Raw genomic sequence first — 20,138 nt, 5'->3', positions numbered from 1 at the left:
CCTGATAAAACCAAACAGCTGTTTGAATGGAGCCACATGCATTACAACAAGTCAGCCATCAACTCCTCCGCAGTACACCTGCAAATGCCCCCTCGGCTTCACAGGTGAGATAACTTCGCTTTACTATCTGTTTTGTTGCCCCCTTTCCATCTGTCTGTCTGTCTGTATGTGGGCGGATATCTCAAAGTGCGGATAGAGCCGTACAAACCCTTGTGGGAAAGTTGGTCATGTGGTGAGGAATGACTGATTGATGTATGGGGAAAAGCCGACGTGGAACTGGTGTAGCTCGACGGCAACATGCAGTTGGAAAGAGGTTTGTGTTCTGCTTTGACGTCTGGTGTAACATGTATGTAAACATCATGTATAATGCAATGCGTGCGCAATGTTATGCAAATGTGTGAGGCAGACATGCAACACAGGTGGTGAAGGCAGTCTGAATGTTTTACTCTCGTTATTCTACAGTCTCATGCAAGGTTCTTGACACAGAGAGCTCTTCTGCTGAGAGCGATCCATAAATTATAAATGTTTCTATTTTGCCTTTTGTTGGTGATTTAAGGCAGCAGTGCATAAAGAATGGCTTTAAATCTATACACAAGTCATGTATTCCATCAGAAGTTCATAATTTCCATCATGGCAAAATAAATGTCAGAAAATACAGGTTTCTGATTGGCTGGCAGGTGTCCATTAAAATGTTATGTTCATATGAAGTTTGCGAAGGAAATGCGTTTTCCACCCTCTTATACAATAAACACAAAACTTTCATTTGAGAGTTCTTGCAGCAAAAATAAGGGTGGATTATGGGTTGTGTCAGTAGACCGAGATGCACACCAAAACTTCATCAAAATGGTCTTAAAAGAACGCCAAACAAGGTGAAGCCTGTACTTCTTCTTTTTATTATCTTTTCATATCAGGTAATCATTGGTTAGATAACATACGTATGCTGCAGTATGACTCACACTGCATTACCAGTTCCTTCACTTGTAAACTAACCATGGATTAAACTGACTACAAACAAACGTAAAGGCTGCATGAAGCCACAAATTGCAATGAATTGCAATTGGCTGTTTTAGCTTTAGTTGTTCCACCAGCTTCTGAGAAAAGTCGTTGTCCTTGACCTTCTAAATGTTCGATCTCATCATTAGCTTGTGTTAGCTACTCTACTGGGAGAACCTGCTTTTTTTATTTGAGCTGGCACTGGTTTTGACAACAGAACCAACTGAGCTGAACGAGTACATCGTAGCAGCACAACAGTTATAGTGAGTTGTTGAGTTTCAGTGGGATTGTTAACATTAGCTTCGTAACCTATTTGATTCCAGTGGTGGAATGTAATTTATATTAGAGGCAGATATTGTCCTTTTTACTCCACTACATTGATTTAATAGCTTTAGCTACTAGTTACTTTGTACATTTAAATTATTAATGCGCAATATAAATCGACAATACATTATGGTAGATTATTATAGATTAAGCTATCCAGCAGTATATAGATAGATAGATAGATAGATAGATAGATAGATAGATAGTAACTTTATTGATCCTGAGGGAAATTCAAGAATATATAATTTAATAGTATTAGCTATACATTATTAAAGTGACCTCACTTTTACCAGCTGCAATATTAAAGTGTTGTACACATTAATGCATCAATAATTGTAATCTATGTTAATACTACAATACACATTATTCTGAAATGGGCCATTCTGCATAATGATTAGTTTTACTTTAGGTACTTTGAGTATATTTTTATGCCAATCGTTTTGTATAATAGTTTATAAATGTAGATCTGATGATGAAAAATGTCCCCTTATCAAGCTTTATAAAATATTGACAGTTTTCTAATTTTACAGTATATTGTGTTTAATTTAATTACACATTAGGGCTGTCAACGAATATTCTAAAGTCTAATATATATTTGAATATTAAAATTAATATTTGATTGTGATAAAAAAAAGCAGCACGACGGCAGGAGGTATTGTATAGATAACTTCTCTTTTTAATTTCACGAATCAGCTGTTTCTCGTACATTCTCTTTCATAGCGAGCGACAGGAATAAATAGAAACGTGACGTCCAACAAAAGTTCAGCTCAAAACACTGCGCAGCGCATCACTCACTCAGGAGAGACATAGTGTCATGGACATAATGAGCAAAAATAGATAGCTTAAAAAAAAAATTCTTTTATAATGAATATTCAAATGGCATTTTTGGCCAATTTTGACAGCCCTAATGCACATAAACATAATAAAAGCAACATCATGCACTCTGCAGTATCCCGATATAGATTCAGTAGTATATTAAACTTGTCAAGCGTACACTTCTCATTAACCTTTTAAAATGTTTCAACAAAAAATCGAAACAGGTTCATTTAATTTCCTGAAGTCAGTGTTTACCAATATCCTTACAGCCGGCATGATGTAAACTTAGACAAGTCTGTTTCCTAGTAACACAGAAGCAACTGCCACATCTGACTGAGAGCTGTTTTTTTGGGAAGAGGGGGTCACGTGACCTCTAATATTGTACATTGCTTGCACATGGGTCAGCAGGGCAACATAGTGCAAAGGGAGGCCACTCTTTCACTGTCAGCTTTTGGTTCAAACCTCCATGTTTGCAAGAATCCGCTCTGATTAATGTCACAAAAGACTGAATCACAGCCATCTTAAGGGCTGCTGCTCCATAACTGACCTCTGACCTCTGACCACCCTTAGGAGCGGAGCAAGGAAAAGCTTCCTACAGTGATCAATTCATTTTTGATTATTAGTAGTACACACTAGCAGTAAACACTTTCGGTTAGTCTAAATCCAAACAGAGAAGCACCAACACTAGCATCTACAACTAACTAAATATCTGTGAAGTGCACTGAATTGAAAATATATTATAATTACCAGTATATCATGTATAGAAAATATAGCTCAGGCCAGAAATCTGTGGTTTGAAGCAAAGGCCAGATTTTCTTTTTTTTAACCTTAGAGCTTATTTACCAGTAGCCTCGCCTGTTTGACATTTCTAAGGCCTGCTGCTGACTGCATTTAATCCAAGTACTCTGGCAAACTGCTTCCTAATTAGCTGCCAGCTCGGCAACATGGCCTAAAGTTGTTAAGCTATCACTGACAACTGTTCTAAAAAAACGAGGGGAACAGGGGAGAGACACAAAAACAAAAGGTGTTGTTACAGAGTGAGAGATTTAAGAAGAAAAAAAAAAAGCCTAAGTACCCTTTTCATTATCGGGCTTTAAAAAGATCAACAAATTCACAGAAACAGTCAGAATTAAGTGCGATTTTCACAAGTGCGTCATTGCTTCAAGACCTCCCAGGCGGGAGACCACATCTAAGAAAACACATCATTTCAGTGAATAGCTATAAATAAGCTAAATGCTACTGTGATATTGTCTCTAGCAGACACCCAACATTCACAACTATGCCATTTTATTTTATAATTGAAGCATTAATTTGACGCATTGCTTATCTAAACTGTTCACACCGCCTAAGAAATATAATCAGGTGTTTATGTATATACAGAAGGGGTGGGAATCACCAGAGATTAATTTCATGATTGTCCATAGTTTATCGCGATTAATCACAAATTAATCACACATTTTTTATCTGTTCAAAATGTACCTTAAAGGGAGATTTGTCAAGTATTTAACTCTCGTATCAACATGGGAGTGGACAAATATGATTGCTTTATGCAAATGTATGCACAGTCTATATTTATTATTGGAAATCAATTAACAACACAAAACAATGACAATTATTGTCCAGAAACCCTCACAGGTACTGCATTTAGCATAAAACATAAGCTCAAATCATAACATGGCAAACTGCAGCCCAACAGGCAACAACAGCTGTCAGTGAGTCAGTGTGCTGACTTGACTATGACTTGCCCCAAAACTGCATGTGATTATCATAATGTGGGCTTGTCAGTAAAGGGGAGACTCGTGGGTACCCACAGAACCCATTTTCATTCACATATCTTAAGGTCAGAGGTCAAGTTGCGTTAAAGAAATTAGTGGCAATAAAATACGTTAATGCGTTATTATCACGTTAACTTTGACAGCCCTAATTATATCATAAGCAACTCATCAGCATAATACAGCACAGTATGTAAACATCTCTCTTCGGACTTTGTTACATTCTCTATTCTAGAAAAAAAGGACAGTGTGGAAAACCACAGATTGTGCTGAACATTGTTGATGCTGTATAGGGTTTACGATTGCACTGCACGCTATTGTTCCTCTCTTGTTTTATTGCTTAAACAACCGGTGAATGTGAATTTTTTTTTTTCTTCCCCAGTGCACTCAGGTTTTGGCCTATAGCATATTTCCCAATCTAGCCTTAAGTCCTGACACACTTACCTGTCAGTCAGATAAGCCCTTACATAGCACTACATGAACAAGGTTTTTCCCCCCTCTGTTCAAAGCTGAAATCTGTTGCCACTTCAGTAATGGAAAATTGTCTCTTGCACCATGGCAGGTCTTAGTGACTGATAGAATTCATCATTTTCTGGCATCTTGGGGATTTTTGCTTTGGAATTTCGAGCCATGCAGCATAGAAAGGCCAATTTAATTTCAGGCTTTGCCCAGAAACCCCAGTGTAGTCAATCATAGATCATAACTCAGGATACATTACTCACGCCCAGGCATTCGGGTGTCATTTTCAAAGGCTTTATTTTTCACGGAACAACAACTGTTGGCATATATTTTGCTCTCTTTCTTTTTTAATTGTGTTGATAATATTAACAAGACCTGGAAAATAGCCATGCTATTAAATGCTAGTTTAGAATCCACCAAAGATCCAGGAGTGGGATTAAAAGACAAATTGTGAAATCATCTGTAATTCTTCACCTGAAATGCAGTCTTTCTTTATCTGGCCAGTAAGAATCTATTGGCTGGAGGTAAATAATGATTGTGAAGAGCTGATGCAATTAAAATAACCTTCAATTGATATTGACCTTTAACATGTTTTTTTTTTATATATTTGATCATTTAAAGCCTTTTAAGACATTGCACTACAAACATTTTGTAACCTAAATCACCATATTTCATATTATTAAAGCCTTCATAAAAAAAGACTACAATACAACATAATTGATTTTATTCACAGCGATAAATGAGAGTAGGCGTTTCCCAGATTTTAGTAGGACAAATTTGTATAATTTGCTGCCGCACAGCGTGGCGTATTTTGAATATAATGACCTGTAGCAGCCACCGTGCAGATGATATCAATCATGGTGTTTGTGCTGTAGCGTGAGGTTGCCGCTGTCAAGAAGGGACTTTCACTACATGTCATTGCTGCTCCGTTATTGATGATAGGACATTTTAAATTAATAACCTGCACTGGAAGACACCCACCCCCAGCCACAGCGGTTGAACCAGCAGCTGCTGAGGCAGCTGAGCACCAAACAAATCTCCCATCAAGAAACCTGCATCCCCCCACTTCTCCTGCTCTCTTCAGCCGGACAGAGCTCGTTATTAAGTGTCTATTTTCTTAACAAGAAAGTGAGCTTGTCCAATCTCTCTGTGCGTTTCCAGGGGCTCACCACCTGAATCCTACAGCATCTTTTTAAAGGAATGCTTCAAGATGGCCTAATTATTGTTTCAGGAGAAAAAGGTGCTCAAACAATTGCAGGCAACTCTTAAAGGAACATTTGGGGACATATGCTTATTTATCTTCTTAACAAAAGTATTTAGACAAATATTGATTGATAACGCTTTCATATCTGTATATGAAGCTAAAGCCAGCAGCCAATTAAGCTTAGCTTAGCATAAAGATTGGAATCAGGGGAAAACAGCCAGCCTGGCTCTGTTCAAAGATTTTTAGAAAATCTGCATATCAACACCTGCCGGGCAACGTCCCAGTGATGGCACGACTCCAGGTTGTCTGTGCTCCTAGTCAAGAAACAGTCCGGCATATCACCCCTGTAAACTTGTTGTTCTTACACTTGCACCCATTAAACAAATGAGATGTTAATTAGTGCTTTTAACAGTTGTTGGTAGAATTTCTTTGTACTTTTTGGACAGAGCCAGGCTATCTGTTCCCCCCTGCTTCCAGTCTTTATGCTAAGCTTTCTCTTGAACAGTAATTAGGCCACAAACATTCCTTTAGCGCGGTCCTGTAGGATTCAGATTGTGAGCCCCTGGAAAAGCAAAGGGAGATATTAAGAGAACATATTCCCCTGGTTTGACGGGCTATTCCTTTACTAAATATGGCAGATAAATCATTTTCTTTGGACCTTCTATTCTTACAGAAAAGGGGGCTTTTTTGGCAAAGTTGTATTTTAAACATGCAATGTACAGGAAGAGCTCTGTGTGAAGATAGTAATGTGTTACAAATGCAACTAATTGCACCATTTTTTTTGCTTCTATTTTCAGGAACAAACTGTGAGACTGAGATCGATGAGTGTGTCTCCACTCCCTGTCATCACAATGGCACATGCGCCGACTTGCTAGGACGCTACGAATGCCAATGTCCTGCAGGTATGTTGGGCTATTGTCTAATCTAGAGCTCCGTAATGACATTTAAGTGATTATCTGTATTCGCTGTGGTAGCAGGCAGTGCTGCATACCTTTTAAACTTGTATGCAGTGGATGTGGCCTAAGATCTTCCTCAGTCGTCTCAGGGGTGAATTCGTAACCAGAATCTGCCCTGTCTTCGCTTATTACCTAGTTTAAAGGGACAGTGTGTAGGATTTGGCGTCATCTAGTGGTGTGGTTGCAGATTGCAACCAACTGAATACCCCTCCCCTCACTCCTCCCTTTCCAAGGCTGTGGTAACGAGTCACAGAGTGTAAAACCGTAGTAACACCGTTCACCTCACTCAGAGGTCATCCTTACCATAATAACACTATTTTAGGAGCAACAGAAGTCAGACGACTGCTGGCGGTACCACAGTTTTGCACTTAACTGCAGTTTCACAAGTCTGTCAGAGAACTACGGTGGCCTTCATGTAATGTAAAAACGTGAAAAGCTCTCTGTAGAGACCACATTTGGTTTGTTCATTCTGGGCTACTGTAGAAACTCTGTCAAGAGGACCCATTCCCTATGTAGATACGAAGGGCTCATTCTAAGCTAACGAAAACACAACGATTCTCAGTTTCAGGTGATTATACACTAATGAAAACATAGTTATGAATACTATATTCCATTTCTGCTAATAGATCTCCCAAAATGTTACACGCTGTTCCTTTAAATACATGGAAAATAGCACAGGAGCACTGAGACGTTATTTGCTTGACAGCGCAGTTAGGGATGCATTTCACCCTTTGCGGGTGCTTTGAGAATTACGCGGTCTCTATTTGTCTTACTTGTGCAGGTTTAGCGGCCGCAAAACAGCTGCACAATCCTTTTGTGACTTTGCCCCTCAGTGTGCACTGAAAACCAAAAGTGATTATCCGTCGCCAGCAGGGTCCCCAGACTGTGACGCATCCTGCCTGAGGAAGTCAGGCTAAAGAATTCGGCATGATTCAATTCATCACATGAATCATATGTCTTACTTATATCCTGTTAACTATTCTTGGGTTTTCTTTGATGATACTACAAGTACAAAAGCCATTATAAAAGGCCAACCTCACTGTGATCACAATGTGCTCTATTGTGCAGTGTAGAGGCGACAAGAGGGGATCTTCATCTCATTATTCACAGTATCGGTTTACCAGGCTGGTGATGAACAGCTTAGGAAAGGCTCATTGCCAAAACTCAATAATGCAACCAAATTGTGCAAATACATTAATGTGAGTTTCATGATGTTATATTATGAAACTCCCATTAATATAATTTTCCTGTACATAATTGCTTATTGTGCCTGACGGGCTGAGTCTGATTTTAAATCCACTGAACGTAAACTCGCGGGAGCTTGGTGTTGCTGGCGGGAAGCTGTTAGTGTGTCTGGCAGTTTGTGGGCACGGCGTCTTAGTGGCCAGATGAAGTTTTTCTCACAAGAATTTGCCGCTGTTATTTTTAGCCCTTGTCCTCAAAATGTTTTTGGACTCTTTAGGGAAATGTAACATTGACGTTAATGAAACATTGTGTTTGTTCACTCTTGTTCAATTAAACATTAAAGGACAATACCAGTGTTAACGGGTCACAGAGTCCGTTCGCCTCATCAGCTGCTGAAGCAAGCCACATTAGAGACACTATTTAAGGTGACATTCAGATGTGGCATTGTATTTTCATCAACTGATGAATTGTGTCAGCCCTTGAAGTGTCTAAGGTGCAACTCTCCGTAGTTTTAAAAGATGGTGAATGATAGCTTGTTCATCCATCCATTTCCTCTGCCAGCTTATCCTGCTCCGGCTGCGAGGGGCTGAAGACTCCTCCAGCATGCATTTGGCGAGACGCAGGGCACACCCCGGACAGGTTGCCAGTCCATCTCAGGGCTAACACGCAGACAGAAAAACAAAGTCGTACCTACAGGGAATTCAGAGTTTCCAGTTCACTTAACTGGCATGTCTTTGAAGTTAGGGAGGAAACCTTTGCAGACACAAGGAGGAATTGCAAACTCTTTTAAAGGCCAGCAGGTTTGAACACAGCAGTGCGCAATGCAATAATAACATAGAAACCTTATGTCAGAAGTGCTGGTAATGAAAAAGCTAACATTACAGCCTCTTACTTTAAATGTTAAGAAGAAAGTGAAATGGTCCGCCTGTGCCTACATTGGTATTTTTGCTTAATGCAAATGTAATTTATTGGAGTATCTTCAAAAGCTAAAAGGTTATATAAGTCAATAAACAATAATAATTGAGAAAAGTATTGAAATTGTGTCTTAAATATTTCCCAATACGCCAGATCTGTTGTGACTATCTGCTTTTTGGGTGAGCATCTATGTAGAGATCTGGCTGTGATGTTAGAGGAATGACGGGGTGGGCTGATGGCTATGTCATTGGGGTTATCAAGTGGGAACCTCCCATCACAGATGTCAAGTTGAATTAGACCCACGACACCCCAGAAGGCTCACCAGTTATCATGTGCCGCCCCGTTACACCTGCTCAGAGCACCGATCAGCACTGTCTCTATATTTAGGAACATATTTCATAAATGTACCTACGATGCCTGTATTTGCCCTCTTACTATTAACATCAACAGTAAGCCTAAGACGATCATACAGGGAGTAGAAACTGTTGTTTGCCCGCCGAGTTGACACTGATATTTGCTGTATCTCCTATCTTAAACAAGAGATGGATATCTCATGCTTTGCACACAAGCTGGCGCCTTTTCTTTTCAGGCAGAGCCGTCGGTTGCTCTTTTCAGCTGCCTCTGAAGCAGCCTCCCGTAATCCCCGATCATAAATCCCTAACTCTCTAAGTAAACTGGTACTAGATGTGGCCACAGATCCATGGTAACAAAATTCCACGGGGCACACCCTGGTTTTCCAGCCTTGCTACTAAATCCCATCTGTTATCTCAGTAAAGCTAAGCCTCTTCCACTCATGTGCCTCATCTGCTGCATCTTCTCATGGCGAAGTGAGTTCTACAATGTAAGAAAATAGTCTGGTGAGAGCAGGACCACAGTACTGAGCAAAGTCTTAAGACATGTGTGGGATTATAAGTTGCTGGCCACTTTCTTTTTTCCAAGCCCTACCTGCCGCTGAATATATTACCAACTCGATACTGCGTGTTCCCTTAACAACAGTGTGCATGGGTTAAGTCAAACTAATGCACAGTTCTCACTCTCCCAAAGCTTACTATATTAATTTATGTTAGTTCATGGTCCAAAATGGTAAATTGATAGTTAATTAAACTGAGCTAATAGTTATATTACTGTTAAGAAACAATGAAAGGATAAATAATGATGTTTACTTATTATTAGTAATTATATAATTTATGTTATTTTATCATTAGTTTGTGTAATATGAAATATTTAATTTCTATATTGTATCATAGCTGATTGGAGACGATAACAATTACATTCTGATTACATTAGTAAAGTATTTATTATCAGTTAATTGTTGTACACATTATAACATTGCATACATTATATTAAGTATTCGTTAGTGATTACCAAATGCTTTGTAAACCTTTCAGAAATCATTTGTAAAACATCTATAAACATTACATAGACAGATGGACCAGAAACCAATTATCATTATTATTAACAGAGTATTAACTATCTATCTAAATAATGTTTATAGATGCTTTACAAAGTATTTATCAACCATTTAACAAGGTATTATAATCATCAGTTGCTACTTTATAATAGCCATCCAAATAATATTTATAGATGGTTTACAAACCAATTATTAATCATTAACAAAGTGTTAGAAATATCTACCCATATAATGTTTATAGATGTTTTACAGAAAATTTCTTAAAGGTTTACAAATAATATTCTAATCATTACCATATACTTATATATGTCTGTGTGTATATATATATATAAATATGTGTGTGTGCATATATATATAGTGTGTGTGTGTGTGTGTGTGTGTGTGTTGTATATAAAATGTTATGTGTGCAACAATAAACCGTTAAAATTATGGCATTACTAATAATTACTAAACATTATGAATTATTGTTTGTTAACAGTAAAATGACTATTATCTAAGTTTAATCAACTATAAATTTACCATTTATAAATTATGGTTATTATAAAGTGTTACCCATTCAACTATTGGTTCTGCAAATTATTATTTCTAATTATACCACCTCAATAAGGGTTTTCCTTTAGGGATAAGACAAAGTGTCTGCTGTGATACTAACCAACCTTTTTTGTCATCCACAAATCTGATGATGGTTACAGATAAGTATTAAAATCAAAAGAACAAGAAGAAGAAGAACAGCGATTAGAAGGGGGAATAGAAGAAGCATAATAAGAAAGTTCACATATTGAAACTCAAGTTAAGAATTAAATTTGACTACATTTCATAACAGGGCCGATCCTCCAGTCGACCCACAATTAGCCTGATTCCGGCCTTGTTTATTAGATCTATAGATGAGCTGACCTGATACAGTGACATTAATTAGAGATGTGTTTGCGGCAGATCAGGTCACCGGTTCCATTAACTGTATTAAATCTTTTCTTTCAGGTTTTCTGGGGAAGAACTGTGAAGTTGACATAGATGCTTGTGCTCTACCCAACAACACATGTCCACCAAAGACTCAGTGTCTGGATCTCCCAGATCGCCTAGAATATACCTGTCGTGTTCCCTGCCCTCAAAACCTTCAAGTGAGTAAAAACATCTTCCTCTGTTTTAGAGGAGGTCAGCAGTAGATGTCACATAGAAGTGGTGTACATCATCTGAAAGCTGGGAACCTGAAGATTAATTTGAGATGCAGCTCAGCACTGTGTCAAGTTGTTCTAGTCAGAATCAGAAATAAACATGAGTTAATTACTTAATTAATTAAAAAGCTTTACATCCTCTAAATGCTCCAAGTCTGTAGTTTGCTGCTGTAAAGTTTCATGAGGCTGTGATTATCCCAGAGGTAATTTTATACAGTGGGGTCAAGTTACAATAGCTACTATGAGGATTAACATCTTCACACATGAATACAATTGGGCTCATTAGAATAGGCGAAAATAATTATCATAAAGTGGACATGTCTGTAAAGGGGAGACTCGTGGGTACCCATAGAACCCATTTTCATTCACATATCTTGAGGTCAGAGGTCAAGGGACCCCTTTGAAAATGGCCATGACAGTTTTTCTTCACCAAACTTTAGCCTAACTTTGGAGCGTCATTCAGCCTCCTTCCTGACAAGCTAACATGACATGGTTGGTACCAATGGATTTCTTAAGTCGTCTTCACTCTAGCTTTAAGACTGAGCCCACTACAGCCTTTTGAAAACAGTAATATCGGTCGCCAGCGATCCCGCGGGTCTCAGAGGTGGACTATTTGTCCTCATCTGCGGTTCTGTTAAGTATTCCTGTTAAGTCCTATACATGTTTAAAGAGCTCCCAATCGTTTGTTTATTTCTCTTGAAGCAATTTCTATGTATACTCTCCAACATTATCACAACAGGAGGGAACCATAACAAGCAAATTAATGAGGATGTTATGTGTAATTTTCTCCCCCATTTTATTTAGAGGGGTACTCTGTTTGATCATTTTTTTGTTTTTGTCCCACAAGAACACAGGACTCGCATAGAAATCACCAGAAAAATCTAACTTGTGGTGATGGTACATTATTAATGCATTTCCAAATGGCTAGAGTGACACTTTGGCAACTTAATCAAACCCACGATCAAATACTAATGCAGAAAGCACTGTCTTTTATGGGTTAAAACTTTTTTTACTTTCATATGTTAAGTAAGAAAGTAGGAATACTCACTGTTATTTATAGTATCTGCCAACTGTCACCACAGACTGAATTATAACATGGAGGACTAAAGTGAGGAGTTATCAAATATTAATGCAGTTTCTTATTTATAAAATGTGGGATAATCCTTTGTTATACACGGGGATAGAAATAAGCATAAGTCCCACAGGAAGATTGACGGCAAATGCGATAATCCATAAACAGAGCAATCAGCTGGTGCTGAAGCTCTACAGTATGGTGGTTTACCCGGGAAAGAAAGCTGTATTAAATTATTGACTAATGTGGGAGTTCACTGCCTTCTTGTGACTTTTGATACATTTGAAATGTTGCTGTTTGACACATAACAGAACCAATACACAAGTGTAGTTAAGCAACAGATTCTGACCTACGACCTGACCTGAAAAAATCGATACAGCATAGTATCACGATATTTTGCATGGTAATATTGTATAGACACACGGACGTCAAGTGTTGATCTTTTGTTATATAAACTATTAACCTCTTAACAATCCTCCAGCTGCTACTCTGTCTGTAAGAGGCTGTAGCAGCTCAGTTTTAAAGCTAGTGAAGAGTGAAGATACTGGTATCATATGAAACTAGAAAACGGATGGATTGGTGCCAACCATGTCATGTTAGCTTGTTGGGAAGAACGCTAAATAACGCTCTTGGCATGGTCATTTTCAAAGGGGTCCCTTTACCTCTGACCTCAAGATATGAAAACTCTGAGATGAACAGAGTGAAAACGGTATCTTATTAGTAGGGCTGTCAGGGTTAATGTGATAATAACATATTAAAGCTGCTTTAAAGCTAAAGTGAAGATACTGGTATGGTATGAAACTAGAAAACCTAAAGAATCCATTGGTCATCTGTCGGTAAGGAGGTTAAATAACGCTCCAAAACTTACATTAAATTTTGTAAATTTTGTTAATTTTGCAATTAATCATGGACAATCATGCGATTAAGTATTTGAATCGATTGACAGCCCTACTTATCAGATAAAACAGATGTTGACAAACTGCATAATTCGTAGTTGAAAAAAGGTAATAAATTGCAATATATCTTATATATTGTATCTCCGATTCCCACCCCTACTGTAAATACATAAAAACGTGGTTAGTGGCTATAGGGTTGACGTATATACTGTATATATTCCCAGTGTACTGTATGCTGCATATTTAATCAGAGAAGCACATTTTTATGTTCTATTTTGAATGCCGTTGCACAACCTCCAGATTTTTAAGCAGCCATGGTGGAAGAGTATACAAAGCTGGAATTGTATGATTGTTTGCTTTTGGCATGCAGGAGGGGAGCACATCTACAGGACTGAAACGGCCTCTGCCACCTGATGCGGATGAGTGCCACTGAAGATGTATTTCTGAATGCGCATTTTTTTGTTGTTGTTTTTTTACATATTGATGATTCAACCCTCTGCATTTAAAAAAAAAAAAAAAAGCTTTAAAAACCAGACGAGCATCTTCAGATGACAGATGGAGATGATCACTCGCTGTGTATAAAGCCTCGTGTTGGCCCCCTTACAGAAATGCCATGATGTCTGCATTATACACCTTCCCACAAGCCAGCTCTCCCTCAGACCCTTTGTTTCCTGCTCCACTATATATATATATATATATATATACACATGTACCAGCGAGCAGGCGTATCTGTTTTGTTACAGAGAACTCTTGGGAGGTTTAGCCCTCAATGACCATTGATCTTGTCTTGTTAGACAGGATGTAGATGCTACGTGGAATACTGAGTGCACCTGGTATAAAGCAATGGATCAGTATTCATGAGTGTGTCATGTGGCTGTAATGAAGCTCATTTTCAGGCAGCCAGGAGCAAGAAATGATTAGGGATTGCGTTGTAAAATAATGGTTACATTTTTGACCAGGCTCAATCCAATCTAAAATATTACCATACAAGATGAAGCGATTTCACTTTTGCACACAAAGCGGCATATTTCTTGACGCATATATCTGACGGCTCTGTGTTCTATCGACAGCCGTGTGCCAACGGAGGACGCTGTGTGCTGAATGACGGCAGTAGCTACACCTGTATCTGCGCACCTGGATGGTCCGGTCCGAACTGCCGTATAAATGTCAATTATTGTGTTCGACATTGGTGTCAAAATGGAGCCACTTGTGTGGATGAGATTGACGGTTACAGGTGAGTGTTCAACTCTTGATTGTCCTCGGGCCATTCGAGCACCAGAATGTCAATGATTGTAAAAGCCGTGACATTTTGCTGTTCTCTTCCTCCAGGGCTGAAAGTGTTCCTCTACCTCTATATACAGTATTAAGAAATTCTCTTTAATCTGTTGCTAGCTGCCTTTGTCCCAGAGGATACACGGGCGTCTACTGTGAAGAGGACATTGATTACTGTGTTGGCCATCGCTGCTCCGAACACGGTGTTTGCCTGGACCAGCAGTATAATTTCGCCTGCCGCTGCGTGCTTGGATTTGAAGGGTCGCTCTGTGAACTGGAAACAAATGAGTGCATCAGCTTCCCCTGCGCAATTGGCGCCACCTGTGTGGACCTAATCAGTGATTATCGGTGCCACTGTCCCCCAGGGTTTGAGGGTATGAGACCATCTGATGCGAATGTGTGAGCCTATTTGCAGCCATTAGTGTGGCCAGCCACAGAGATATCAGGCTTTAGTGTTTGAAATATGCAGCGTTCATACAGAAAGTTTGTCAGAATTTGCTCAGAATTGAACATTGGGTACAGTTTTCACATTGAAACTTGATATGCGTCAATGGTGAGGGCATATGATGGAATTAAATGGAAAATTTGAATTACTTTACATAGAACTGATTGAAATTCAGACATATATTGTAGCAGTAATGTGAATAAAACAGTTTCTTAATGTCAAAATACTATTTGATAGTATTGGGAAGGCAATCTTCTTGTGTAAATCATTACGCATTAGAACAAGATTTATAGTGACATATAAATCGTTTCTTTGCCCCTTTTCATTGCAGTAATGAATGTACGAGAAATACGATTCACTTGAGTTATTTAGAACGTAACCACATGCAAAAGCTTGTAGCTTGAAGGTGTGCGTTCATTCATCACTGTTATACTGATATACTGATATTTAAAGAACATCTGTGCCATGTTAACCAGATGCTTTTAAGGTAAAACTGACTCCGTTAAAGTTACCTGTTGCAATGTCTTGCTCATGTTAAAGTGGCAGTGGGTAGAAATGGAGCAAATATAATTAAAAAAAGTATTGCTGTAAAATGAGAGTTTGTGACCCGGCAACCATGTTGAGATCAGTTGAGGAAATACCAAGCACCGCCCACCAGCTGGAGCAAACATTCTCATTTTACAGCTAAACAGTACACTACAAGATGTTTCTAAAAATATTGGAGGTGAGAAATAGGCATTAACAGTAACAGAATATTGATTCATATTTGCTCAGCGCTGCCTAGTTTGACCGTTTCATCGGAGATCGTGAGTGATTGACAGCTGCCTCTGTCGAATGAACAGCCAATAGGAACGCTCTCTCTGAAATGACCTGTGATTGGCCAAAGTTTTTTAGGGCCTGAAAACAGACCCATGAGGAGGTGTTGAAGTCTAGTTTTCTCTCAGAACACTTGAATTTAAAATATACTGAAAGGTTATTATGGAATTTTTGCCCCAATGATGCCAAAAACATTCTGCCTACTGAAGCTTTAAAACATGTGGATTCTATACCGTAAAAATGTCCCTTTCATATTATCTAATTATGCCAAAATCAAAAGTGTGAGTTAGATAATGTACATTTAAAATAGTCTGTCTATTTCTTAGACATTTGGCATAATGTGGACTGTTAATAATCTTGGCCACATGTGGTGAAAATGTCTAAATTAGACGGTGGTGCAGTAATGTGTAAGCAGTTAAATGAATTATTATTGGCCGGCATACAGTATAACGATCTGGCTCAGTATCACAGAGTGTGCAGTATAAAGTGTGTCCTGTACAATATATTTAGGCTGGAGGTGCAGTCAGCAGCTCCCTTAATTATGTGAGTATCTTACAGTACATGATTAACAGCGCACTCGCCAGCGTGTGGGGTCGTGATGGCAAAAGTACAATTACCTTTTGGTGTGGACAGCAGTGCAGGTAGGAGAGCAGCGCCGGAGGATGTTGGGCTGTTTATTCTCTATGAGCTCTGCGGCTCACGGAGAACTAAGAGGTCTGAAATATCGCCAGGGGCCAGGCCTAGTGGAGCATTAAATTTGTCAGTAAAATCTGGAATCAATTCGTATCTAACTATTGCCCAGAGGATAATAAAATTGAGGTTACACCATTTCTGCAAACATACAAGCTGCAACGTGCTGAACACATAATCATTCAATCACATTTTGAGCCAGTGGAATCAGAGGCAATCAGCTGCCTCGTGAAATAAAACCCTGTCACCAATAAACCAGGTGCCGCTCATTGTAGGGAAAATAAACCGAAATGTGTACTGCATATGTTCTGAATGCGTTTAGAATTATTATTCACATACTAGAGCTTCAGTAATCATGAAACGTCTACAGTGACAGCAAAACCTGTTAGTATAAACACATTTTAAACTGTGACACTAAATAGAGCTTTTGTTTTTGTCCTTATCCTGCAGGAAGGAGCTGCTCTGAGAATGTAAATGACTGCTGGTCGCTGCCTTGTCTAAACGGAGGCTCGTGCATGGATCTGATAAATGACTACATTTGTCATTGTCCTCTTGGTAAGTACCAACTACTTGTGTATTATTGAGCAGGTTTACAAAAATATCATGCTATTAATTTTCTGTATACTGTATCTCGGGAATACGTGGAGAGTTTATTTCTCATGCATTTACATGCAAACTTGTTTACTTTGATCATTTTTCAATTTTTGTTCAAGGTGTGCTTGCAAAGATAGCAAAGACAGGAATTATCAATGCAGGCAAGAAACCATTTAAGAAGCATCTAAAAAAGGCTCTACGCAAAGCAAATCGAAGTAATAAATCTGTGTTATGGGTTGAGGTTTGAAAAAAAGAAAGTTTTCACGTTTTATTTTTTAGAATCAAGGTCAAATTTGACGTCGGTAGACCTTTAAACTGTTTTCTATCTTGCTAAAAATGAATGACCTCCCTATTTAGACTGAGATTTCGTTTTCACCATCGTTCTTTAATCAAGTAACATTATGTATTACACATTTGTATATGTAAGACATTTTATAACACGTGTTCCAGAAAAGAATCCATAATCAGTCCATAATAGAGGGAGGTGTTGCCTTCCTCAGTGTGCGGCTGATTTTACTGTGCCCTCTGGTAATAAAATACTTAATCACTACTTGATTGCACAAGTCAGAATGTCACAGTCCAATGTCACACTCAACAGTAAACAGCCACAATCCACAGAACAGGATTACAGACAAATATTTGACAAATAAAATCCACAAAACATAGGTGTTGACTGGACACAGCCTGCACTCTGGCACTGGGCAGTGGGTCTGTTTTGCTTTTAGTATTTTCCCAATATATTCCACAAGGGTAGATGTTATGCTGGATATCTTACATTTGTATCATTTTGACAGTCTACCCTCATTCTTAATTTGATGCAGTGAAGCAATATCACTGCTGTTTTGTTGTCATCTTGTTTTAGATCTCTGTGCCTTTCCCTCCGCCAAATGTGCCTCTATTTCACTGCACAATAAATCACCTCAAATGTGGGTGAAGTCATTAAGACATTTACTGCCTTGAAACATGTGTAGCGCCTGTTACATGTTTTTTATGACATAATGGACAAGGCAAATGCATCACTGTAAATAATCTGCTCTTAATATTTTTTCTGCCCTTTGCTCAGATTAGATTTGGGCAAGAACAGAACACCAATGTGTCAGTAAAGCTTCCATTACTGTTTTAATTGCATTGAAAGATTTATATAGACAGGTGTTTCTGAGCACTTTATCTTTTCAGAAATCCAATTAGATAAATGGTGTGTCAGGTTTGCTTTCTTCTCCCTACAAAAACACACAGAACGAATCGGAATCAGATCACTGTCTTCCAACTAAAGTGCAGTATGTCTTTGTTGTCCAGCTGAACTTTGATTACTGTAGAATTTGTTTTAGTTATTATATGAGTAAAGCTCTCAGGGACACTTCGGCCAAGGTTGCACAATCCTCTACATTTGTTGTTTTGGTGAGAGAAAATACAAATCTGCACCTGGATCTCCATCAAAACACACATAGCGACTGGCGATCATGCTAATTAGTTGATGGCAGGCATGGTTTTTGGAAAATGTCTAAATCCTGTCACTGAGCTAGACTCCAGCTGACCACAAAGTCAGCACCATTTAAATTCATAATGTCGCTGTCGTGCCACTTACCGTGACCAAATTTTGCAGCATGACTAACAATGTGCATGTCATCTAAACTTGGTTACAGTAACTGACACATTCAGCAACTATGACATTTTATTCGAGTCTACACCTGACTTCATCGCCTGACTTGGCTCATCCAAATAATTTATGTGCCAATTTAAATATAGGAGGAAAGGTTGAGAAACAGTTTAGCAAACATTTGATGCAGATTTTTCTTAAACTGGGTAATCCAGGGAAAAATTGTAGTTGTTATTTGATTTTGACCAGAACTGAAAACTAATGACTCTTACTTTACACCAAATGTCATTGAATTCTGTTTAGTATTTACCCTACTAACTTACACACAGACCAACAAAGAAGGCCAGAGACATAAGGTATTTGGTCACCCGATTTGACTGTTATCAGGCCATTATATAGGCGTTATCGGTTGCTATAAGCACCATAGAAGTGGATCATTCGGGGCCTTTACCATGTTGTAAATGTGAAAACGAATCTTAAAAGCAACACGTTCTAATGCTGTGTTCACACTGCGAGCGACACAGCAACAGGCTACAGGTAATTTTCAATGGAAGCCGGTGACATGAAGCTACAAACAGACACCGGACACTTGTTGCTGAGTGACGGGCGTGACACGCTACAATAATGTTGAGCTGGTCTCAACTTTTTTTCAGCCCTCCAATGATGCGGTGAAGCGTCAACCAATCAAATGTTTTTGTTTCACTCCGTTCCATCTACAAAAATACCATTAGCCAGTTCCCAATGCTAATTTTTGACATAACTACATCAAGGAGCGCTTGATTAATAAGCACTAACAATGTAGCTGGCCACGCTTGGCTGTTTTGTTGCATCAGTCTCCCCCCGACCTCCACCCTATCTGGAGTTTCACGCTGTCTTTACTACAGCTACTCACTTCCGCTTCTACTCCTGTCATAATTACTACAGTCGCTAGAGGCCGCTGTTGTGTTCTTTTATACCTTTTTTCGGTGATCTATGTGAATAGATGATAAAACCTACTATTGGGTGTAGTAGAACCTGATTGACCCACTCCTATGGTACTCATAGCGACTGATAATGCCTCTTTAATGGCCTGTCGACTTTGGTGGAGGTAATGATCTACACAAGCTAAATCCAGGTTTCATAATTGTACATTAGTATGTGAGTCTCATTTATTATTATTTATTAAACTCACTTAGAAGTAACAACTGGATTTGGTGATTTCCATCCAAGAACATGATTTTCAGTTTTTCAGCTCAGTGAAGCGACCAGAACATTGGCGATGAGCGATGACTAAATGTGCTGATGAACAGCAGTTCTCCGAGCCAAGGAGTAGTTATGACCCGCGGCTGTTATCATTAACCACTGAACGTGGGTACACAAGGACTTGGCTTTAACGTATTCAACAATACATCACAGTGTGTCTTGTTACCACTGCATATTTTGTGATGGAGTGAAAAACACTTTGTGCTTTTGTTTCTGCAGCAGAGTTGAGCTGAGCCGCTAGTCGCTGTCAGATAGAATGGGGAGTCCCATTTGGAGATGGTGACACCGTAAATGTGACATTCCTTCA

The 20,138-nt window shown here is 38.8% G+C and overlaps 1 protein-coding gene across 1 annotated transcript in view; it reads left to right on the top strand.

Moving 5' to 3' along the window:
• The first annotated feature begins 297 nt into the window (after positions 1–297).
• Positions 298–20,138, top strand: part of LOC119495747 (protein eyes shut homolog) — a 52,382-nt gene continuing 32,541 nt past the window's right edge. The window contains exons 1-6 of the mRNA XM_037782506.1: positions 298–313; positions 6,366–6,470; positions 11,014–11,153; positions 14,246–14,409; positions 14,568–14,821; positions 16,849–16,953. Coding sequence (XP_037638434.1) covers positions 298–313; positions 6,366–6,470; positions 11,014–11,153; positions 14,246–14,409; positions 14,568–14,821; positions 16,849–16,953 — 784 coding nt within the window. The remainder of the gene's footprint in view (positions 314–6,365; positions 6,471–11,013; positions 11,154–14,245; positions 14,410–14,567; positions 14,822–16,848; positions 16,954–20,138) is intronic.

Source organism: Sebastes umbrosus, chromosome 10, assembly GCF_015220745.1.
Source record: "Sebastes umbrosus isolate fSebUmb1 chromosome 10, fSebUmb1.pri, whole genome shotgun sequence".
NCBI classification, from domain to species: Eukaryota; Metazoa; Chordata; class Actinopteri; order Perciformes; family Sebastidae; genus Sebastes; species Sebastes umbrosus.
The sequence above is the reverse complement of the archived record's forward strand: the minus strand, read 5'-3'. Positions and strand labels throughout refer to the sequence as shown.